Source organism: Ciconia boyciana, chromosome 3 (genome assembly GCF_034638445.1).
Source record: "Ciconia boyciana chromosome 3, ASM3463844v1, whole genome shotgun sequence".
Lineage (NCBI taxonomy): Eukaryota > Metazoa > Chordata > Aves > Ciconiiformes > Ciconiidae > Ciconia > Ciconia boyciana.
The window spans coordinates 99738569-99756180 of record NC_132936.1 but is presented as its reverse complement, the minus strand read 5'-3'; the positions used below and the strand labels follow the sequence as shown (position 1 = coordinate 99756180).

At 35.4% G+C, this 17612-nt stretch overlaps 1 protein-coding gene across 1 annotated transcript in view; it reads right to left on the bottom strand.

Annotated features, from left to right (window-relative positions):
- The window catches only part of LRPPRC (leucine rich pentatricopeptide repeat containing), a 94662-nt gene that overhangs the window by 2100 nt on the left and 74950 nt on the right, over nt 1-17612 (bottom strand). Inside the window, exons 31-36 of the mRNA XM_072856796.1 lie at nt 14339-14427; nt 10741-10945; nt 8421-8560; nt 8143-8258; nt 5123-5197; nt 3434-3518 (exon numbers count right to left, since the gene is read on the bottom strand). Of these exons, the coding sequence (XP_072712897.1) occupies nt 3434-3518; nt 5123-5197; nt 8143-8258; nt 8421-8560; nt 10741-10945; nt 14339-14427 (710 nt within the window). The remainder of the gene's footprint in view (nt 1-3433; nt 3519-5122; nt 5198-8142; nt 8259-8420; nt 8561-10740; nt 10946-14338; nt 14428-17612) is intronic.

Genomic DNA, 17612 nt, shown 5'->3' with positions numbered 1-17612 from the left:
ATCCTACTGACAATTCACAGAACATATAGCTGTTCTAGCTTTCCTTTTTATTTGAGGCTGGATGAGCAATTCCTTCAAGAATGTGCTGGAACCACAAAGGAATAGGAGCTGCACAGTGAGAACACACCACTAGAATGTGAGATAGAGCCATATGCCTCTTTCTGAAGCGAATCATAAAAAATAAAAACAAAAGCTAGAACAAAAGCCACCCAAGTTCAGCATGTGAGAACTCTAGGACAGAATTTAAATCCCTTAAGTAAGGGCAGAATATTGTTATGGTTACAGGTGCTGGTTACATCAAAACTATAAGCTAAAGGAACAAAGAAAACAAAGGTCAGATGCTCATTTTAGAACACAAAGAAAAACACGTTTCATCCTTCTGAGCAGGAGGAAAGTTTTTCTGACCCACTAACGCTATTACAAACCTTAACAGCTTAAGTAACCAATAACATTTTGCTGGATATTCCATAAAAGGCACCACCCCCTGCAACAGGTTCTAACTAATCCATTCTTCATTTATTTAAAGCACTATTCGCTTCTAGGTGTAGAAGAGTGGAGTATATTTCTCCTTCCTCTAAAGTGGGAGAGGGGAGAAACTCCTCCTTCTACATTGACTCATGCTTAAGCGTGGACTTTGCTGCTGCTCAGACATTTGCTTGAGAAGCATCAGGATGAAATTAAAGCAACCCCTGACAGTTTCACTGTTGTCTTCAGGGTCCTAGAATCAGTACAACAGTTCCTAGCACCTTGTGAACAACAAAGAAGCCATCATGTCCAGCTAAATTAATTTTGTTGCTTGGGAAAACGCAAACACCTGCCGAATGGGAGTTGTCTCAGGTTCTTCCTTGTTGACACTTGGAAACACCATCTTCACAACTATAGGGGCTACAAAAACAATGGTTCTTAAAAAAGCAGCTTTCATTATGCAGAAATGGATTGCTTGTGTCCCTTTCTCATGAGAAAAAGCTTCCCACTAACATCTGGCAAGTGGCTGAGCTCCTTTTTGAATGTGGGAGGCTACTGCAGAAACTGCATGAAGCAATGGTTTAATGAAAGCCTAATAGAAATCATTAATTTTCTATTTCTTTAAAATAGATGTATTTACTGTATGGAAAACAAAACAAAAAAAGAGCTGATACTTAGATTGTGTTTAATGGACCATGCAAATGTGATTTTACATATTCCCTTTTTCTAGAAGGTATACAGCAAAGAATTATGCATCTCACCAGATGAAGGAAATCTAGTCCTGGCAGTGGATTGTATCTCAGGACAAGGAAAGGAGTAAACGTCCCTTTATTTGTTCAGTCATGGATGTCTGATATATGATCAGACTTCTTTCAGCTTCTGTATCCTACTATACCTTTGCTAAACACATAAATAATTATAATTTTATTTGTCCATTTATTTTGATAACTAGCAACAGTAACCAATTATAGTAATAGTACTCTGTTATCTTTCATTCCCCTTTCTAACTAATTAAAAATAACAACAGGCCTGACAGGAGAATCATTTGTTCTCTAGAAAATGATGATACTACAAGGTTGGACTTGGCCCAAAATGAGAAATCATGTTTTAAAGCTTACTAACTGTAAAATGAAAAAAATAAAACCAAAATCTTTTAAATAAAAGATCTTATTTCTAGGCCTCTTGGTTAGAACACAACCTAAGGACAGCCTTCTAAATTTCAGTTGTGCTAAATATTTTGCTGGTGATCATTTTAACAGCCAAATGAAACTAACATACCACTACAGAAAGTATCAAAAATGGAAGAGAAGGGATGAGGGGAAGTAGCAGCTAAATTGCTGTTCATGTGTACAGGTCTGTGGTGGGGACGGAATATAGTAAACATCCCTGAATATCCTAAGAGTAGGACAACACCTTACTTCCTTAAAACAGGAAGATGCAATAGAAAATGCAAAGATATCCTAGTATGACTCATCCAGCCCAGCCCTGGTAAAGTGGGTCAAGTAACTGATGTGCACTCTTCTACCTAATACAGGAATGGAATCGATGTCTCATACAGGTGAGATGCTTGTACAGAATAACCTAGAAACAGCTTTTAAAACTCTTCATGCTGGTACTGAATGTCTCCTCTAGAACTTGTTATGCGCCAGTTACATCTCTGCCTGAAGAAACTACAGCAACTATCTCTTCACATACAGTGTGGCTTCACATGCTGAATACACTCTAACCACTGTTTTAGGCATAATAGAGCAAGTGATTGATTCTCTGCAATCTCTAGGAAATTGTTGTACTATGATGTAGTTGGAGAAGATATTGAAAAAATTAATTAGTTCACTTACAGAATTTTTACTGAGGTAAAAGCAGTAAAGGGCTAATGATAGTGTAAAGCAGCAAGTACAGTGCTAGTGACAAAAGGGCGGTTTTTTGTTTTATAAAAACACGTTAGAAAACTTACCCTGTTGTGAATGAAACTATGGGGCTAAACGATTTTGGTAGTGACTGCTGTTTTGAACGTTACTAAGCAAGTGAATTTTCTAAGTTAGACACTACATGATGAGAACTTCTACAAGTGATTCAAATACAGTGAAGTTTGTATTCCTTTAACACCATACCTTGGATTTGGGTTTGAAGTGTTTTACTTAATTATTCCTATTTATCTCTTTTTGCTTGTAATACACATATGAAGAGTATTTACTCCCTGTAATAAAACTGGAAGACCATATCAGAGTACACAAGGCAAAGGACACTACAGCACAGAGATGCAAGCTTCCAACTGAGTGTTGCCATAGGGGCTATGTGTCCTGGTTTTTCAAGAGTGAGTGTTGCAAATAAACATATTTAAATAAGCAACTTGATTTTTTAGAGCTGTTCCTCTCTGACTTCAACTATAAAGAGAACTGATTAGCACTTCAAATCAACTATTTAGGTAAATCCAAATGCAGACATCTGGAATATTAACTTTGGCTGAATAAAAATGGATATAAAGAATCTACACTAATAACAATAAGGTCCTTGCACATTACTGATAGAACTAATCACTTATGATTTTGAAACGCACACATAAAAGGAACTAATATACTTATTACATGTTTTGGGGAAAAAAGCTAGATTCATTTTAAAAGACATTCATTTCTACAGTATTTCTCTCCATGGGTTAGAATGGATTCTGTTTTAGTCCACGAAGCCCTTACTTAGCCTCTATTGTAGCAGTATCCTTTAAAGTAACACAGCTCCTTTTGCAAAGGATTCCAGGCTTGAGCCAGTTGCTTTTCCAACCTAATAGCTAGGATAGTATACAGACCCAACAGACAAACAACACACACCCCAGACAAATCCCCCACCTCTTTGTGGCTCAAACTGTAAAGCAAGTTACAGAGTGTAGATCCTACTCCCCTTTCTAAGGGCTTCCATGACCTTTCTGAATGTCTCAAGTTCTTACTAAAAAACTATTCCAAGGCGTGTAAATTACCATAACATCTCATGAGGTAACGGTATGCAATTTCCATATCTAGATGCTCAGGAATCAGTTCTAGAAGTGTCTCGATCTTCTTTGCCTATGAAATTTAATGCACAGACAAAAAGAGCATTAACTTCAAATCTTAAAGAATGAAATAAAATTGCCCAAGTTAGAATAATTATTTCAGATCTTTTAAGTGATATGAACTGTACTGATAACAAGGAATGGACTGTGCAACTGAAAGTAGATGTAACTACTTCCTTCCCAAAATTTCATATGCAGATAAGAAATAGTCAAAGAAATTAGACACAAAATAAAACTAACAATACAGGACTAAAACCCATAGTCAAGAATCCTAAACATTAGTTTCTCTTTTTTTTTTAAGGAGGGAATTAATGTATTAATGAGAATATGTCAGGATTTCTAACGATTAAAAAAAAGCAAACCACCCAGCAGACTTCACTGACCTAGAGGTCAATGGTAGCTATAATCAGTGCTTAAAAAGTCAGATCACTAACTAACATGCTTAAATTTGGAACCTCCCTCCCTCAAACTCTGATTCCAGTTTCAAAAACTCTCAGGTCCTGAATTAAAAAAAGTTTAGAGAAATGAATAACATCTTCATCACATACTACTAACTTCTATGTGTTATTAAAACTTCAGCTTGAAAAGCTAGAAAACTTCAAGTTTTAAAATTTCTTCTACAGACACCAAAAGATGGTGCTTATCATCATATTTATCATCATCACTTCAACAGGAGAACTTTTAATCTATGAGTATTTAATGGCAATTTCCACAAAACATAAATGTGCATTTTCCCTCATTTGAAAAGTATTTATTCTAGCTTGTGTATTAACTGCCTACTGATGCTGCTCCTCTGTGAAAGAGAAATCAATGTGGTTCTGCATGCCTGCGTGTGTTTTGGTTTTGTTGTTGTTGTTGTTCAGTGTTGGGATTTGGGGTGATTTGTTTTGGGTGGGTTTTTTGGTGTGGTGGTTTTTTTGTTTGTTTGGGGGGGTGGGTTTTTTTGTTTGTTTGTTTGTGTTGGTTTTTGGTGTGTTTTGTTTTTTGTGGAGGTTTTTTTTGTTGGTTTGTTTTTGTTTGTTTTGTTTGTTTGTTTTTTTTACTTTGAGCAGGGCATATGAGGGAGGGAGGGAGAGGAGTAGAGCAGACACATAAATGACAGCATTTCGAATTATAGGGAGAGAGCACAAAGCCAGGAATCTTAACAGATGCTCAAACTAGATACATGCCCAAACCACCATAACAAGTAATGTGAAATGTGTCTTTTAATGTAAACGCAGAGGCATTTTATCATCACAGAGAGGCTGAGGTTTTAACTTGCATTTGTATTCATACAATGTAGCCAACAAAATAAGTACTTTCAGGTTGCGATACTGAACTGGATAGTGCAGTAAAACATTTAAAGCACAATGTTTGTAGGATATAAAGTATAACATCAGAAATGCAGGAAATTACTGAAACAATAGAAAAATATTAACTACACCCTCCTTTCCATCATGCTCCATAAAGTAAACTGTTTCTTTAAATGTAACCAGTTCTGCAAATTAACCTTCCCCCTCCCCAAGAAACCTGATAAAGCTGTCAACTGTGAAGTTCAAGATCCAAAACACTTCAACAAAGGTTGATGAAATAGTATTTTGCCACATATACAATGATATACATGAAAAAATATTATACCTGTCCAGGTTTAGATGCTGATCTAGCCATAAAAGTCACTAAAGTTCTCTTCTCCTCAACTAATGTACCACACCTCTAAAGAAAAAGAAATAATTAATGTAGCAGCCATGAGTAGGTTAGAGATAAACAAAATGACTAAGGTGAAAATTTCCAATTACAGATGTTTAAAATAATATACTAATATATTACCTATTTCCAAGATAAATAATTGACCATTAGTCTGAGAAAACCCAAAACAAAACACCACTGAACACAGGAAACAAGTTCATTTCATGCACCGTTTTGGTAAACGTTGTTTTTAAAATGATAGGTATAAAGTTTGTTTAAAACAAAAGGGGAAAGAATTAAACTAATACTTCAACATACCATAAAAACGAGGTTTAGGACTGCAAAAGAATGAAAAAGAGAAACACTATTCCTCACCAATTATACTGCCAAGCATTCACAAGTGAGCTAGGGATCATAAGGTTAATTATACATTTAATAAGGTGTCAGGGAGATAACTGCTCGTTTCTTTATAAAAATTAAAATGTACAAAGCAAGTTCTCTTTAAAGTATAATTACCTACACTTATGCATACAAAGGACTGATTTCAATCTCTCTATTTTATAAAAGGCTTTCACTGCAACAGACAGTGTTTGAGAGAGAGAGAAGTTGAACTTAAAGTTTGAGACAGACCAGATAAATCAAAAATCTATCTTACTTTAGAAACAAGAGCAAAATAAAATATACAATATTTTAGTGTATATTCCTCAAAGGTGTAAGTCTTAAAATTCTTACAATGCACAGTGCTTTTTACCAGCTGTAAGCTATTTCATCAGTACCAAAATGCACAGGAAGACAAGAATATTGTGTGCATATAAAAATACACATACCATGAATTTACTACATTCAATTAGTATTTTAGACATATGCAAGAAATTTTGGTTTATGCCATTATGAATGTACTGTATGTGTAACATGGTTTGACAAGCTCTTTAAGGTCCAGGTGAAACCGTGTGAAGCCTCATTCCATCAGGCAAACTGAGACAAAAACGTACCCGTAGTGTTCTGACAAAAAAATCGCTTCATGGTGATAAACAGAGGTGAAATATTCGTGGGAGAAACTTACAACATTTTATTTACTGATTCTAGCCATTTTCACCTACTGTCAGTATAAGAAATAAGGATGCCCTGAGCAGAAAGAGACAGTCTAGTTGGAGAAATGTTTTCCACAGCCCCCTTTCATGCTGAAATATCAAACCACTTTTGACTTTTGTCAATGCAAACATTCTCCCTCCAGACAGTACAAAAGACACTGTTGCTGTTTCTTGAACTTTTAAATAGACTTTTTAGTCACATTTTTGAAAGCAAGGATTGTCCATGTGTATACAAATATTTCAGATTATTACAAGCAAAATATTTCATTTAGATTGTGGTTTACTTCGAGAAAATAACAAACAATGAACAGTGATTATTACTAACTTCTAGTTACCTATTAGTAGAATACTTAATCTACAATCACAGTCAAGAATGTTTAAACACAGCTGAAAGTTTTTCCTGCACCATATAAAAAACAAATTCTCATATACACAGAAGTTTCAACTCAAGCTTATCTGTGCATGTCTACTTAATATGAAATATTTTAAAGCCCTCCCCCAAGACATAGCATATACAATGTTATTTCAAGTATGCTATACAGCCATGAATTTAATTCCAACAGTTGGATGCTGTTGTAATAAGTTGTTTCAGGAATGTATGAATGGAAATTATTCCATGTTTTAAAAAATTGTAAGAACATGTAGATTTTATTTAAAAACGCAAAACCCCCTATCTTCACAAAAGCAAGAAATTGTAACCGATTTTCATTTACTCATTCCATTTCATTCATTTCAAGCCAAGAGCAATCAAAAAATCAGGAAGAGTAAAATAACTTGAGATTTTTTTCACATTTTGATGTTTCATGCTATATAGCAAGAGGGTTTTATATCAAAATTGTAAGCTCCTTTTAATTTAATACTCAGATGACCTGTTAGGCAAAGCAATAAACAATGTAATATTCCAGGGCAGGGACTATACAAAGAATACACCTCACACTGTAGCAGAAGTAACTGAACACATTTGTTGGTACACATTCTTCTCAAAAAATGGTCTTGGAGTATCATAAAACACCTGATGGATGAAACAGAGCTTTTTCTTTAATAGCTTAAAATACTTAGGAACTAGTAAATGAGTAGTAGGCACTACCAGGAGATGGTAAGAAGCCTCAATTTGAGGCAGGAGCCTACAAACACAGAACAATCTGCAGAATCGGGATGACTGCTAGACTGCCACCTGCTGGGATGAGCCTCCCTGATGGAGCCTGTTCCTGCACGCTGCCAGCGGCAGCTCCCATCACCCACAGTTCATCCCACCTCTGGCTCGGCTTTATCTTTAGCTCTGTACAAAAGGATGAATGCAGTTGTCTCATTCCCTGAAGATTGCTAACTCAGCTGAGACTGCGGCCCAGAGACCAACATTTGTCTTTAAATGCATCTGTGACACTCAAGTGAATAGAAAGCAAATTCAGCTCTTAATAAACCTTGAATGCAGCATATACAATATAGCAACCAAGTGAAATAAGGTCCATGAAAAGCAAACATTGCCTGCTTCTGGTTTGCAAACTGTACAGCTGTAAGATATTATTATATTTGCAGCACTTAAGAAATTATGTGAGAAGTTGCAAGGAAATGGTTTGCAAGAAGCAACTGCTGTCTAGCAGAAAACTTATTTGTTTTCAGTGGAATTTCAAGCAATATACAAGTCTTCCTTAATTTCCTTCAGGTTATTAGAAGACAAAAAATCTTCTGACTCTGGCACCCACTACTACTATTAGTACGAGCTCCTGGTTTGGAGTAGTCTAAACTGTGCTACTGCTACTCACACTAATTCAAAAGCATACTAGTACTAGCCTATGCTATACAACACCTTTTTTTGACAATTTCTCAGTTAACCTTTGAAGAAGTCTAAGCATTTCTGTACCTCTCTTGTTATGTCATTACCTGTATCAGCGATCTGGCATCATCCACTCTGTCTGCACTGACATATTGAAGGAAAAGATCTGTGACAGGTCTGTAAATTCCAAACTGACTGGCCAGTCGTTCTGCCATCACACCAACTGCAAAATGATGGGTACATAAGGAAAATCTTTGATTGAAAAGCCACTTTTGTAAACTTCACAGGCATGATTTATGCTGACTGAGCAGGTTTTACATGTAATAGCTCTTTCATAACACCTCTGTCTAGTCAGAATATTTAAATATCATCACAATTAACTTACATTTTTCCAAAGCTGGTTCTAATCCTTCCTCAGACACCTTTCTTAACAAATAGGAAATATTTCTGACAGCTCGATCGGGATTCTGTGCACCAGAGATAAGCAGAGGCTCAAGGTATTCCACGGCAGCATCAAGGTCATTGCTAGGAAAAGAGATTGAACTGGCTTAGTTTCTGAAATCAAGATTTCTAAACATAAAGAAGCAATTATATTAAAGTTTGTTTTCTACATTAAGGTTATATTTCCCAGGAATGGTTGAGTACTTACGACTTCATTCAGATATTGTAAAAGTGAAAACATTTATGACTGAACGAATAAATTCACCTGTAAGCAAAATTTTTTTTAATGACCTTTGACCTGTACAAAGCCTAAGTAATTTTGACACACTTTTTTTGTCATTAAGAAAGAAGAGTTCAGCTAGCTGCTTTAGGAAAATGTGTTCTGCAAATCTAGAAGGCAAAATCAAAATATTAATGGAAGGTATGTGAATAATTAATGCACACAACTCAAGTATTTTTTTTAATGCTATTCAATTAATTATTTACCCGATTTTCCCCATGCCTGCCTTTTTGGATGCAAAAGACAATAGTAAATGTCGTTTGGTCAGTACTTTTGTCTAAACACTTTTAATCTTACGGCCCAAACATAGCAAATGCTAATAAAATAATGCAGGAAGTATTCACCAAAGTGTAAACTCTACTTCTAGCATTCTAAAAAGTTCAAATGACAACATATCTTATCAGTCCACTCTAAAAACTAATTTAATTGAAAAAGAAATCAGAGCATGATGAATGCTTTTCGGTGAAGCACATTTGAAAGCTATGAAAAATGCTTTGAAAACTGTATCAGAAACATGAATCTACCAATAAATGAAAAGGTATTAAAAATATCTGTAAGAATCTTTTTTTCATAGTTGTCTAGGTACAGCTTGCAAGATATTTAAGAATATATAAGGTGCATATTATTTATGCTGCTGCTAAGTCTGTTCATACATCCAAGCTAGTTTCGGTAAGGGAACAGAAAAGTTGATGCTGGTTAAATAACCTGTGCCTGCATACAGCAATTTATTTATTTATTTATTCTTGTCACCAATCTACATCTTAAGAACACTGCATGACTTTGCAACACTTTTGTGTGTAAATATGCAGCTTATGAGACAAATCCTGAAGTGTCTCTCGTACCTGGAGTGTTTAATTTAGGCAAAAGTCAATGCTCTAGAACTGTGTGCCAAGGACCACTCAGATCTAAGTATTTACAGGATTAGTCCTTTACAAACAGACTGTTTTTCAGTGGCTGAAAATATAGTGAGCTCACTACTGGAACTGGCCTGCATGGTTCTCCTTCAATTCAAGTCCTCTTGCTGTTCCAAACATTTCTGTAAATATTCTGTCTGGTTTGGCATGCCTGAGGCGATCAGGTATCTGTTACGTACTACACAGTTCTACAGCTTTCCTGCCAAGTTAGACACAGGAGCTCTACCTGATGAAACTGGTTTGAAATAAAATAACAGAATATGTAGGATTCCTGAAGACTGGTTCCTGCAAAGCATATTTGAGAAGTTCACAGTATGCCCTTTCTCCCAGAAGTGCTTCCTCCATGCAGTTTTATACAAAGGATAAACTAGCACAGTACCAACGTATCAACTAAACCAAAAAATGCTAGGCAGAACATGATGCTGAATTAAATAGTTGAATCAAAGGATACTCAAAGTGTGGGGATAATTATAATGATCGAAACTGTGGCCTAAGAGCATAGCACCCAATTTTTAATAATTCTGACAAAAAAAATATAAAACCAGTCCAAACATGTATGTCTGGCTTTCTCATTTTGAGGGTAAACACAATAATATTTTGTAATTTCAACTACTGGAACAGGTAGCAGGTTTTTGTTTCCAAAAAAGTATTATATTATTAACCTGTGGGTGCTAAGTTCCAAGATTTTTTTATGTTTATATTAATGAAGTAATTCAATTTTACATTCAGATTTCATAGGGCTTTTGATCTCACACCAAGGAGAACACTTTACATGAGGTGTAATACATTAGAACAAAGGTGTCAAAGCTAAATTACACCACCAGAGAAGACCTTATGCTCTCCCAAATGCTTCATAGCTATCCCTGTATTTCATTAAATGATTTTCAACCCCAATTGTGTTTGGGAAATGATACCAGCACATAACTGAACAGCACATTGCTCAACTTGACCAGAATTTTAACATCTAGGACACTGTTGTAAGAATGGAAACAGAATGAAATGGACAATGCAAGTGATTTCCCACCACTCTGCATAAAAGAATTACATATACCAGTCCCAGAGATACTTACTTCTTAGTATGAGCCAATGCAATAGCGTTAGCAATTAGTGAGGCAGATACACCAACTGATTTTGTGATGTCTTCCAGCATGTTTTTAAGTGCTTGCAGGTTCTTTAAATCTCCTTTTTCTGCCAGAGTCTGAGTGAGCGCAATAACTGCTGGTCTAGTAGGCAACAAGCCATTGTCAAGCATTTCTTTTAAAACAGCCATGGCATCTAACAATGGTAAAGAAATAAGGGAAAAGGAAATCAGATTTTAGTTCAGAAGGCAACCATGCTGCTAGTGTCATTAACCCTACCCTTTTAAAAGCATGTACAGAAAATAATTCTCTTGCTGAACTTAAGCCCCAAAATTGCTATAGTAAATTATAACTTGAATATATACACACACAAATAAAAAATTTCAACCGTAATTCAGGTTAAAATGCTTTAATATTTGCTCAATAAAAAGTATTAAGATACTTTTAACATTTAATTAATTTATTTTAGTAACCAGCTCAAGGAAAGCAGCTGTCATAAATGTCCTCCCTTATGACCTTAAAGTCATGACCTTTTCAGCTTTTTTCCCCAAACTATAATCAATTTTCCTTACTAAAAAACAAAAGTGTTGCATACTTAAGAATAAATATAGTTTAAAAATGTAAGTCATTATTGAAACTGCTAGAGCCTAGTATTCAGATTTGTCTTTTTAAGTGTGCACCAAAACTTTGTTTACCAACATTTAACTTTTCAATAAAAGCATGCAACACAAGTCTCCATATGACAACAAAAATAAACTCAAAACTGGACAGTTACCTCAAGAACTCCTAAAGTTATAGCAATTACCTATGTTAAAAACAGACAAAATCAATCTCCTGTCCGTCTGCCTCAAATTCCCCAAACTCACCACAGATGCAGTGCCTCATTTCTCTAACCAGAATTCTTGTCAATTTACATTATACATGAGCAAACACACACAGAAAGACATGCCCCTCTGGTAAAAATCTCTTATTCCTTACCAGCACAGGCAGGATTAATCACAGATAATAGTTATAATACCAAGGGATAACACTTCTAACATAATATACACCCACTTGAACTCCACAGCATTAACATTCCAATTCAATATGCAGGTACTGCAGAAACCAAATATTACCTTTTACAAGAGAGGAAGAAAAAACATCCTGTATGCCTAACCTTCCTTCACAGAAAATTTTCTTTCTGCACCACCCCCCTCTTTTTTTTTTATACCCGTTCTTTTTAGGGAAGGAAAGGGGCAATACATCATGGGCTAGATTCCCAACATTTAAAAAGCAAACTTAAAACACATGCTAAGTTCAAATTCTCTCCTGACTGTAAGTGTGGACCTCCCTTTATCATGGAGCATGATCAACCTTCTCAAGAACAAGGACAGAGAAAGATTTGGAAGTTGCATGTGTGCAGCACTACTGCAAGAAATTATGTGCTAGTAGCATACTAGATAATTCTGCTGGTATCTTTTTTCTTCTTATGCAAAAGCGCTCATTACTACTAATCTGAATTCATAATTTAATCCCTTGATTTTTCAGTACTTAAAAGCAGGTAACTGTGTGCTTGTGAAAACTGACCACTTATCTTTCTAAAGGCTTTCCTATAAAATCTGCAAATTCCATACCGTGAAAATCAAGTTCTGACTCTTAAAGTAACCTGGATTTTACCAAGTTCTTGCTAGAAGATATAAGAGCTCTTACGAGTATACTTAGGGACCTACATAAAAACTTTTAACTATACCATGTTACACAGCATAGAACGATGGTGAACTATACAAGGAAGTGATCAAGCAAGCAAGTTTTACACAAGTGAAAGCCTTGGCATGATGCAGGTCAAAGTAAGCCCACCACCAAAAGATTACAAAAAGACTGTGCCCAAAAATTTTTTGGGTAATCTATGAGCCTCAGAAAATTACCAGTATGGTTGAAATATTTAGTAGCTTCCATTTTCAAGGCTTCACTTACAAAAAGAGCAGTATCTTTCACATTAAAACAGAAACAAGGATCAAGTCTGACTGTTCAGTTAAATTACCAAAGTAAAGCTTGTTCAATGCACCAAAATAAAGGAAAATATAATTTTGCAAACCAATGTAATTCCACAGACTTCCTGAGAAACTTTGTATTGTGCAAAAATAAACATTTTTAGAGTACAGCAAGGGAGAGGGTTGACGTAGCAGAGAACTTAGTATGCTAGCTAAAAAGAAATCACTTAGCGCAAGAGTGGGCAGAATACAGAAACATCAGTGATGTTCTGAAGAAGTGAAGATTTTTGGTGTGCAATATTTAGGAAGAACTGGCAAAACTTTGTGGCACAGTGGACAAGAAAAAGCAGAAAATTTATTAGAATGAGACAGGAAAGTCAGGTGAAGGACTTGAAAGCTGCAAAAACTTAAGACTTGCCAAGAGCAAGAGAAGCAATTGCATCCACCACAAATACTTCAGTCGATGACACCTGGCAATGACATCAGACTGGAGACTGAATGGGGAAGGAATGTGAAAGAAGACAAGTTTATCAGCTGCAGGAAAGAGCACAAGTGAGAAGATGCATGTAAATGCTTGTCCTAGAGTATTTTAATGTAGCTGATGTTACATGGGTATGGGCTACTACAGCTACGCATAATGGAATGAAATAAAATTAACTGATGGCAGAATCAAAAAACTGATTTTCTGGTATGCTTTCTCGTATGAAAGTAAAACCCAATTCAGTGTAATACACTTTCTTCGTACGTAGCTGCTTTAATGCTTGAAGGCACTAATGAAAATATGTTATCAATATTGTACTTACGCTTGCACAGGGATAAAAGACACAGCACTGCACGTAAAACTATGTGCTTGCAGAGTTTTCCTCTCTCACAAGAGTTCTACAGAACAACTAAATAAGTAAAATGCAATGCTGTGGAGCTGAATTCTAGGCTGCAACACAACCAATGCCTAGAACTAAAATAACACAACTATAAACTTTATCCACCATCTTGTTGGGTACCCTTACATACTCTTCAGCCACCATTTTCTTTTCTATCATCATTGTTACATTAAAAAGAAAACCAAACTGAGTATTTTGTTACTGTTGGTATTGAGAACTATTAAAAAGTATTTGATTAAGTTTTTAAATCAATATTATAATCATTTTGTGCACAATCATGCACATTTAACAGTCAATTTAACTCATCTGATATCTCACACAACCAACACAATATGCAAGAAACAACTGCTGGGAATTGTTTCAGATGCTCTAAAGTATGTTAATTTCCAAAGCAAAATGACTTGTGCTGTGAATTTTAACGCACTTGAAAGCCTGTACTTTCTCTCGTTCTGGAGCACAAATTTTGCATGTCTGAAGAGCTGTGATTCATCTTAAGAAAACCCATCTTGTGTTAAATGGAATGGAAACTGGACTAAGTGGTCAAATGACAAGTACATTCATATTCAAGCTGTATTATAAATGCATGTACAGTAATTTACGTCTCTCAGCTACCACAAAAGGCTCTTGATAAGCAGGTAATTTGCTAAATGGACTCCTTTATCCAAGTATTCGAAGGGCGTTACAAGAAAAATCTGCAGAGGCATTAATGTGACGTAAAGGTCAAGCATTGTGACATACCTTTCAAATAATCCCGCCTAACTTGCGATATGATGAGGAGGCTGCTGGCAGCACTGTTCAGTGTGAAGCCCTTGATGTGGGTCTCAGCACTAAAAGAAGCAGACATTTAGAAAGGAATTACTGACATGCTTCTGATACGATAATAAATGGTTGAGCACCAAGGTGAAATTATAAAAACTACTGTTCGTATGTTAAAAATATTGCTGCAAAATATCGACCTGGAGACAGCTTTTGTGTTATCCTGTCAATGGTTATAGAAGGATAATTTTTTTTTGCATTCTGACAGATGACAAAGTTGGAAGTGAGCAACAAAAGAAACAAAGTACAAGATTTTTTTTAAACAATCGGTTCAGATTCTTGAATGCTGACATATTAGATGACTAAAATAACTGCATGCCCTGCATTGTTCTGTTGTATCCTAAGCTGGATACTTTTTCTTCTTTTTTCAATAGTCACCATAATTATAAAATGTAAAACTATTCTTTCAGCAATAAAAATGAAACATTTATTTTCAGCACTGTATATTTTAAACATAAACTAAAGCATATTATGAACTAACACCATATCATTTGGTTGATTAATTTTCAAATTTCTGTCATCTAGATATATACAGGTTTTAAAGTGAACATACTACATTTGCTGCCTTAGCCATGTTAAAATTGTATTTCGCTTATCAATTCTTTATCTCCTGTAATACAAAACTTCGTGTATCTATAGCAAAGGGAATCTTTACTTTAATAACACTGCTAAAGCTTTCTAACACTCTGGAAATTAGTCACGAGAGACTAACCAGCAATCACATTGATCGCATACTACAAAATGTTCCCATTCCTAAATTACATATAGCCACATTTTTAATATATAAGGATAACTTTACAAATGTTCATTTCTAGATTACAAAATCTCTACACAGAAAAGGGGGGCACTGCCATTTACCATATCAGCAATCAAGATAAACCTCAATGATCATCTTGTGGCAAACAACTGAGCAGCCTACCTACTTGAACTTAGAGGCTGAGCGGATTGGGAGGTAAGCAGGGTCATTGCTAAATTATTCTCCTCAATCCCAAGAAAATCCTTCACATCACACACAATATGACTATCCTCTCAGTCACTTTCAGCCTCCCAGGCTCACAAATGCAGTCACTGGACTCAGGATTTTCTTACTCTCCCAACCAATCCTCTTAATCCCTGCCTAAGCACCCACTGCTCAGTTCCGCCTTTTTTTTCCCCTTTGTCCCATCTGTCAAAGCCCTTAAGTCAACAATTCATGCATGAGACTGTAAATTACATATAACAAAGGATTTACTTTCTCCAATCTTCCAATCTTTAGTGTGATTAAATAGATGTTAGCTACTATTACAGAACTAATCCATCATTCCAATACTCCTAAATTTCTATTTAAAACTTCTTGGACTGAATGCAGTAAATATTCCTCAAAACAGTGATAGAATGCCAAAGCAACCAGACTTGGGTTGACCAACAGATCAGTAACCTTCTGGGTTAGTTGGTTGGTTTGTTTTTGTTTGGGGTTTTGGTTTTTTTTTCCCCCCCTAAATGCAGAGTAGGAGTGCAATTGCCTTCTACCACATCACCTTCTCATGGAAGTTTCTCAGTTCTGATAACAGGAGGGAAGTTTTAAAATTATCTGGCCTTTTTAAATAAAAAAATTACTTATTTTGTTGCCTATGCTAATACTCATACTAAGGCTCTCTAAATATTATTTAAATTTCAAATTTGGCTTCAAGCAGAGTAAAAAGAAAAAGATGTTAGCTTACATAAATGAAGGTAGCTTTCCTGTATTTTATGAAAATATTAGGAGTTGCACAAGTTTCAGGCCACTGCACACATTTAGGCTTTGTAGGAGTAATCTCTTTGTAATATGAGGTTGAAAAAATTGTCAAGCACGCAGAAACGTGTGCGAAACACACAGATTTGCTATTCCTCAACCTTGTGTACACACACAATCACTTTCTCTACTTCAGTGAATAATTTAAAACTTACAGACTTTTGAAAATGCTCAATGTAAGCATGATTTTGTTACTAGAAAAAAAGATACATAGATAAACACCATGAACACTGCCAATATGAAGCATTCTCTGTCTTGACGCAACAGTGAGCTCTTACAGGCTTCTCAGAATGTCATTATTTGACATTTCTATGCTACAAGATGGAGTATGAGAGTTCTGAAAAGCACAGGGGTTATGATGATAGTTGGCTTTGACCAGTGACCAAGAATAGAACCTCTTATTAAATCCTATTTTCTTTTTTCCTAAATATCTCAAGGTTCAGAGGCTTTAAAACACATCTCCAACTCTTTTAGTCTTCAACATTTTTTGTTCATTTTTTTCCCTGCATTTTGAATTTACATACTAAAACATTTATCTAAAAAGTGGGAATTCTGAATCATCGAAATACTAGGACAAGCCACCACCTTCTTTCTGTTCTTCCAATCTGCAAATTACTGCTGATAACATGCAATACTTTGTGCATCTTCCTTACAAGTGCGTTTGAGCTGTGGAGCAGGGAAGCAGTTAATGCACATACAAATCTTCAGTAGAGTTTCAAACTTCTTCCCTGAAGAATCTTTCAATACACCTTTCGATACATGAATATTTTCTACTAACGTTAAACAAACTACCTAAATTTTATCAACATTCTTTGTAATTCTAAAACACGTCCTTTCCATCTTCTATTTACAAAGATTTATCAGTTACTTCCATTTCAGGGAGCTTAATTTGATAAACTGTTTTAGGTTTTCCTTGCTATAAGCCATATATCCATCAAGCACAAACATTCCTTATCATAAAGCCCAGTTACTGACACCTATTTGAAAAAACATTATTTGTTCTTCTGAATGCAGAACTCAAATACTTCTTCAATGAGACACATTTCTTCGGTCTAAACACTTTTAAAGAAAACATGAAAATAATAAACATCATCTTACACTATACTGTTCCCGGACATCAAAAACTAAGTTGACTCTAAAAATTATTAGATTTTTATAGTGCTCTATGCATCATGTAGGTTACCTACAGGCACTCTGAAATTCTCTGTATTCAGTCAGAGAACACAATTGATGACAACCACTGTTCTTGTTTTAGCTGAAAAAACTGAAAGACTTAAATTACTTAAACTTAAATTTTTGTTGTTCTTACCTCTACACTGATGAGTAGTAACACTTTTACTCTGAAGCCTATAATCCCACCAGAATACACATTACAGGCAATAATTAAAGCAAGTGGTGTACCATACAACTCACTGAAGGTTAATT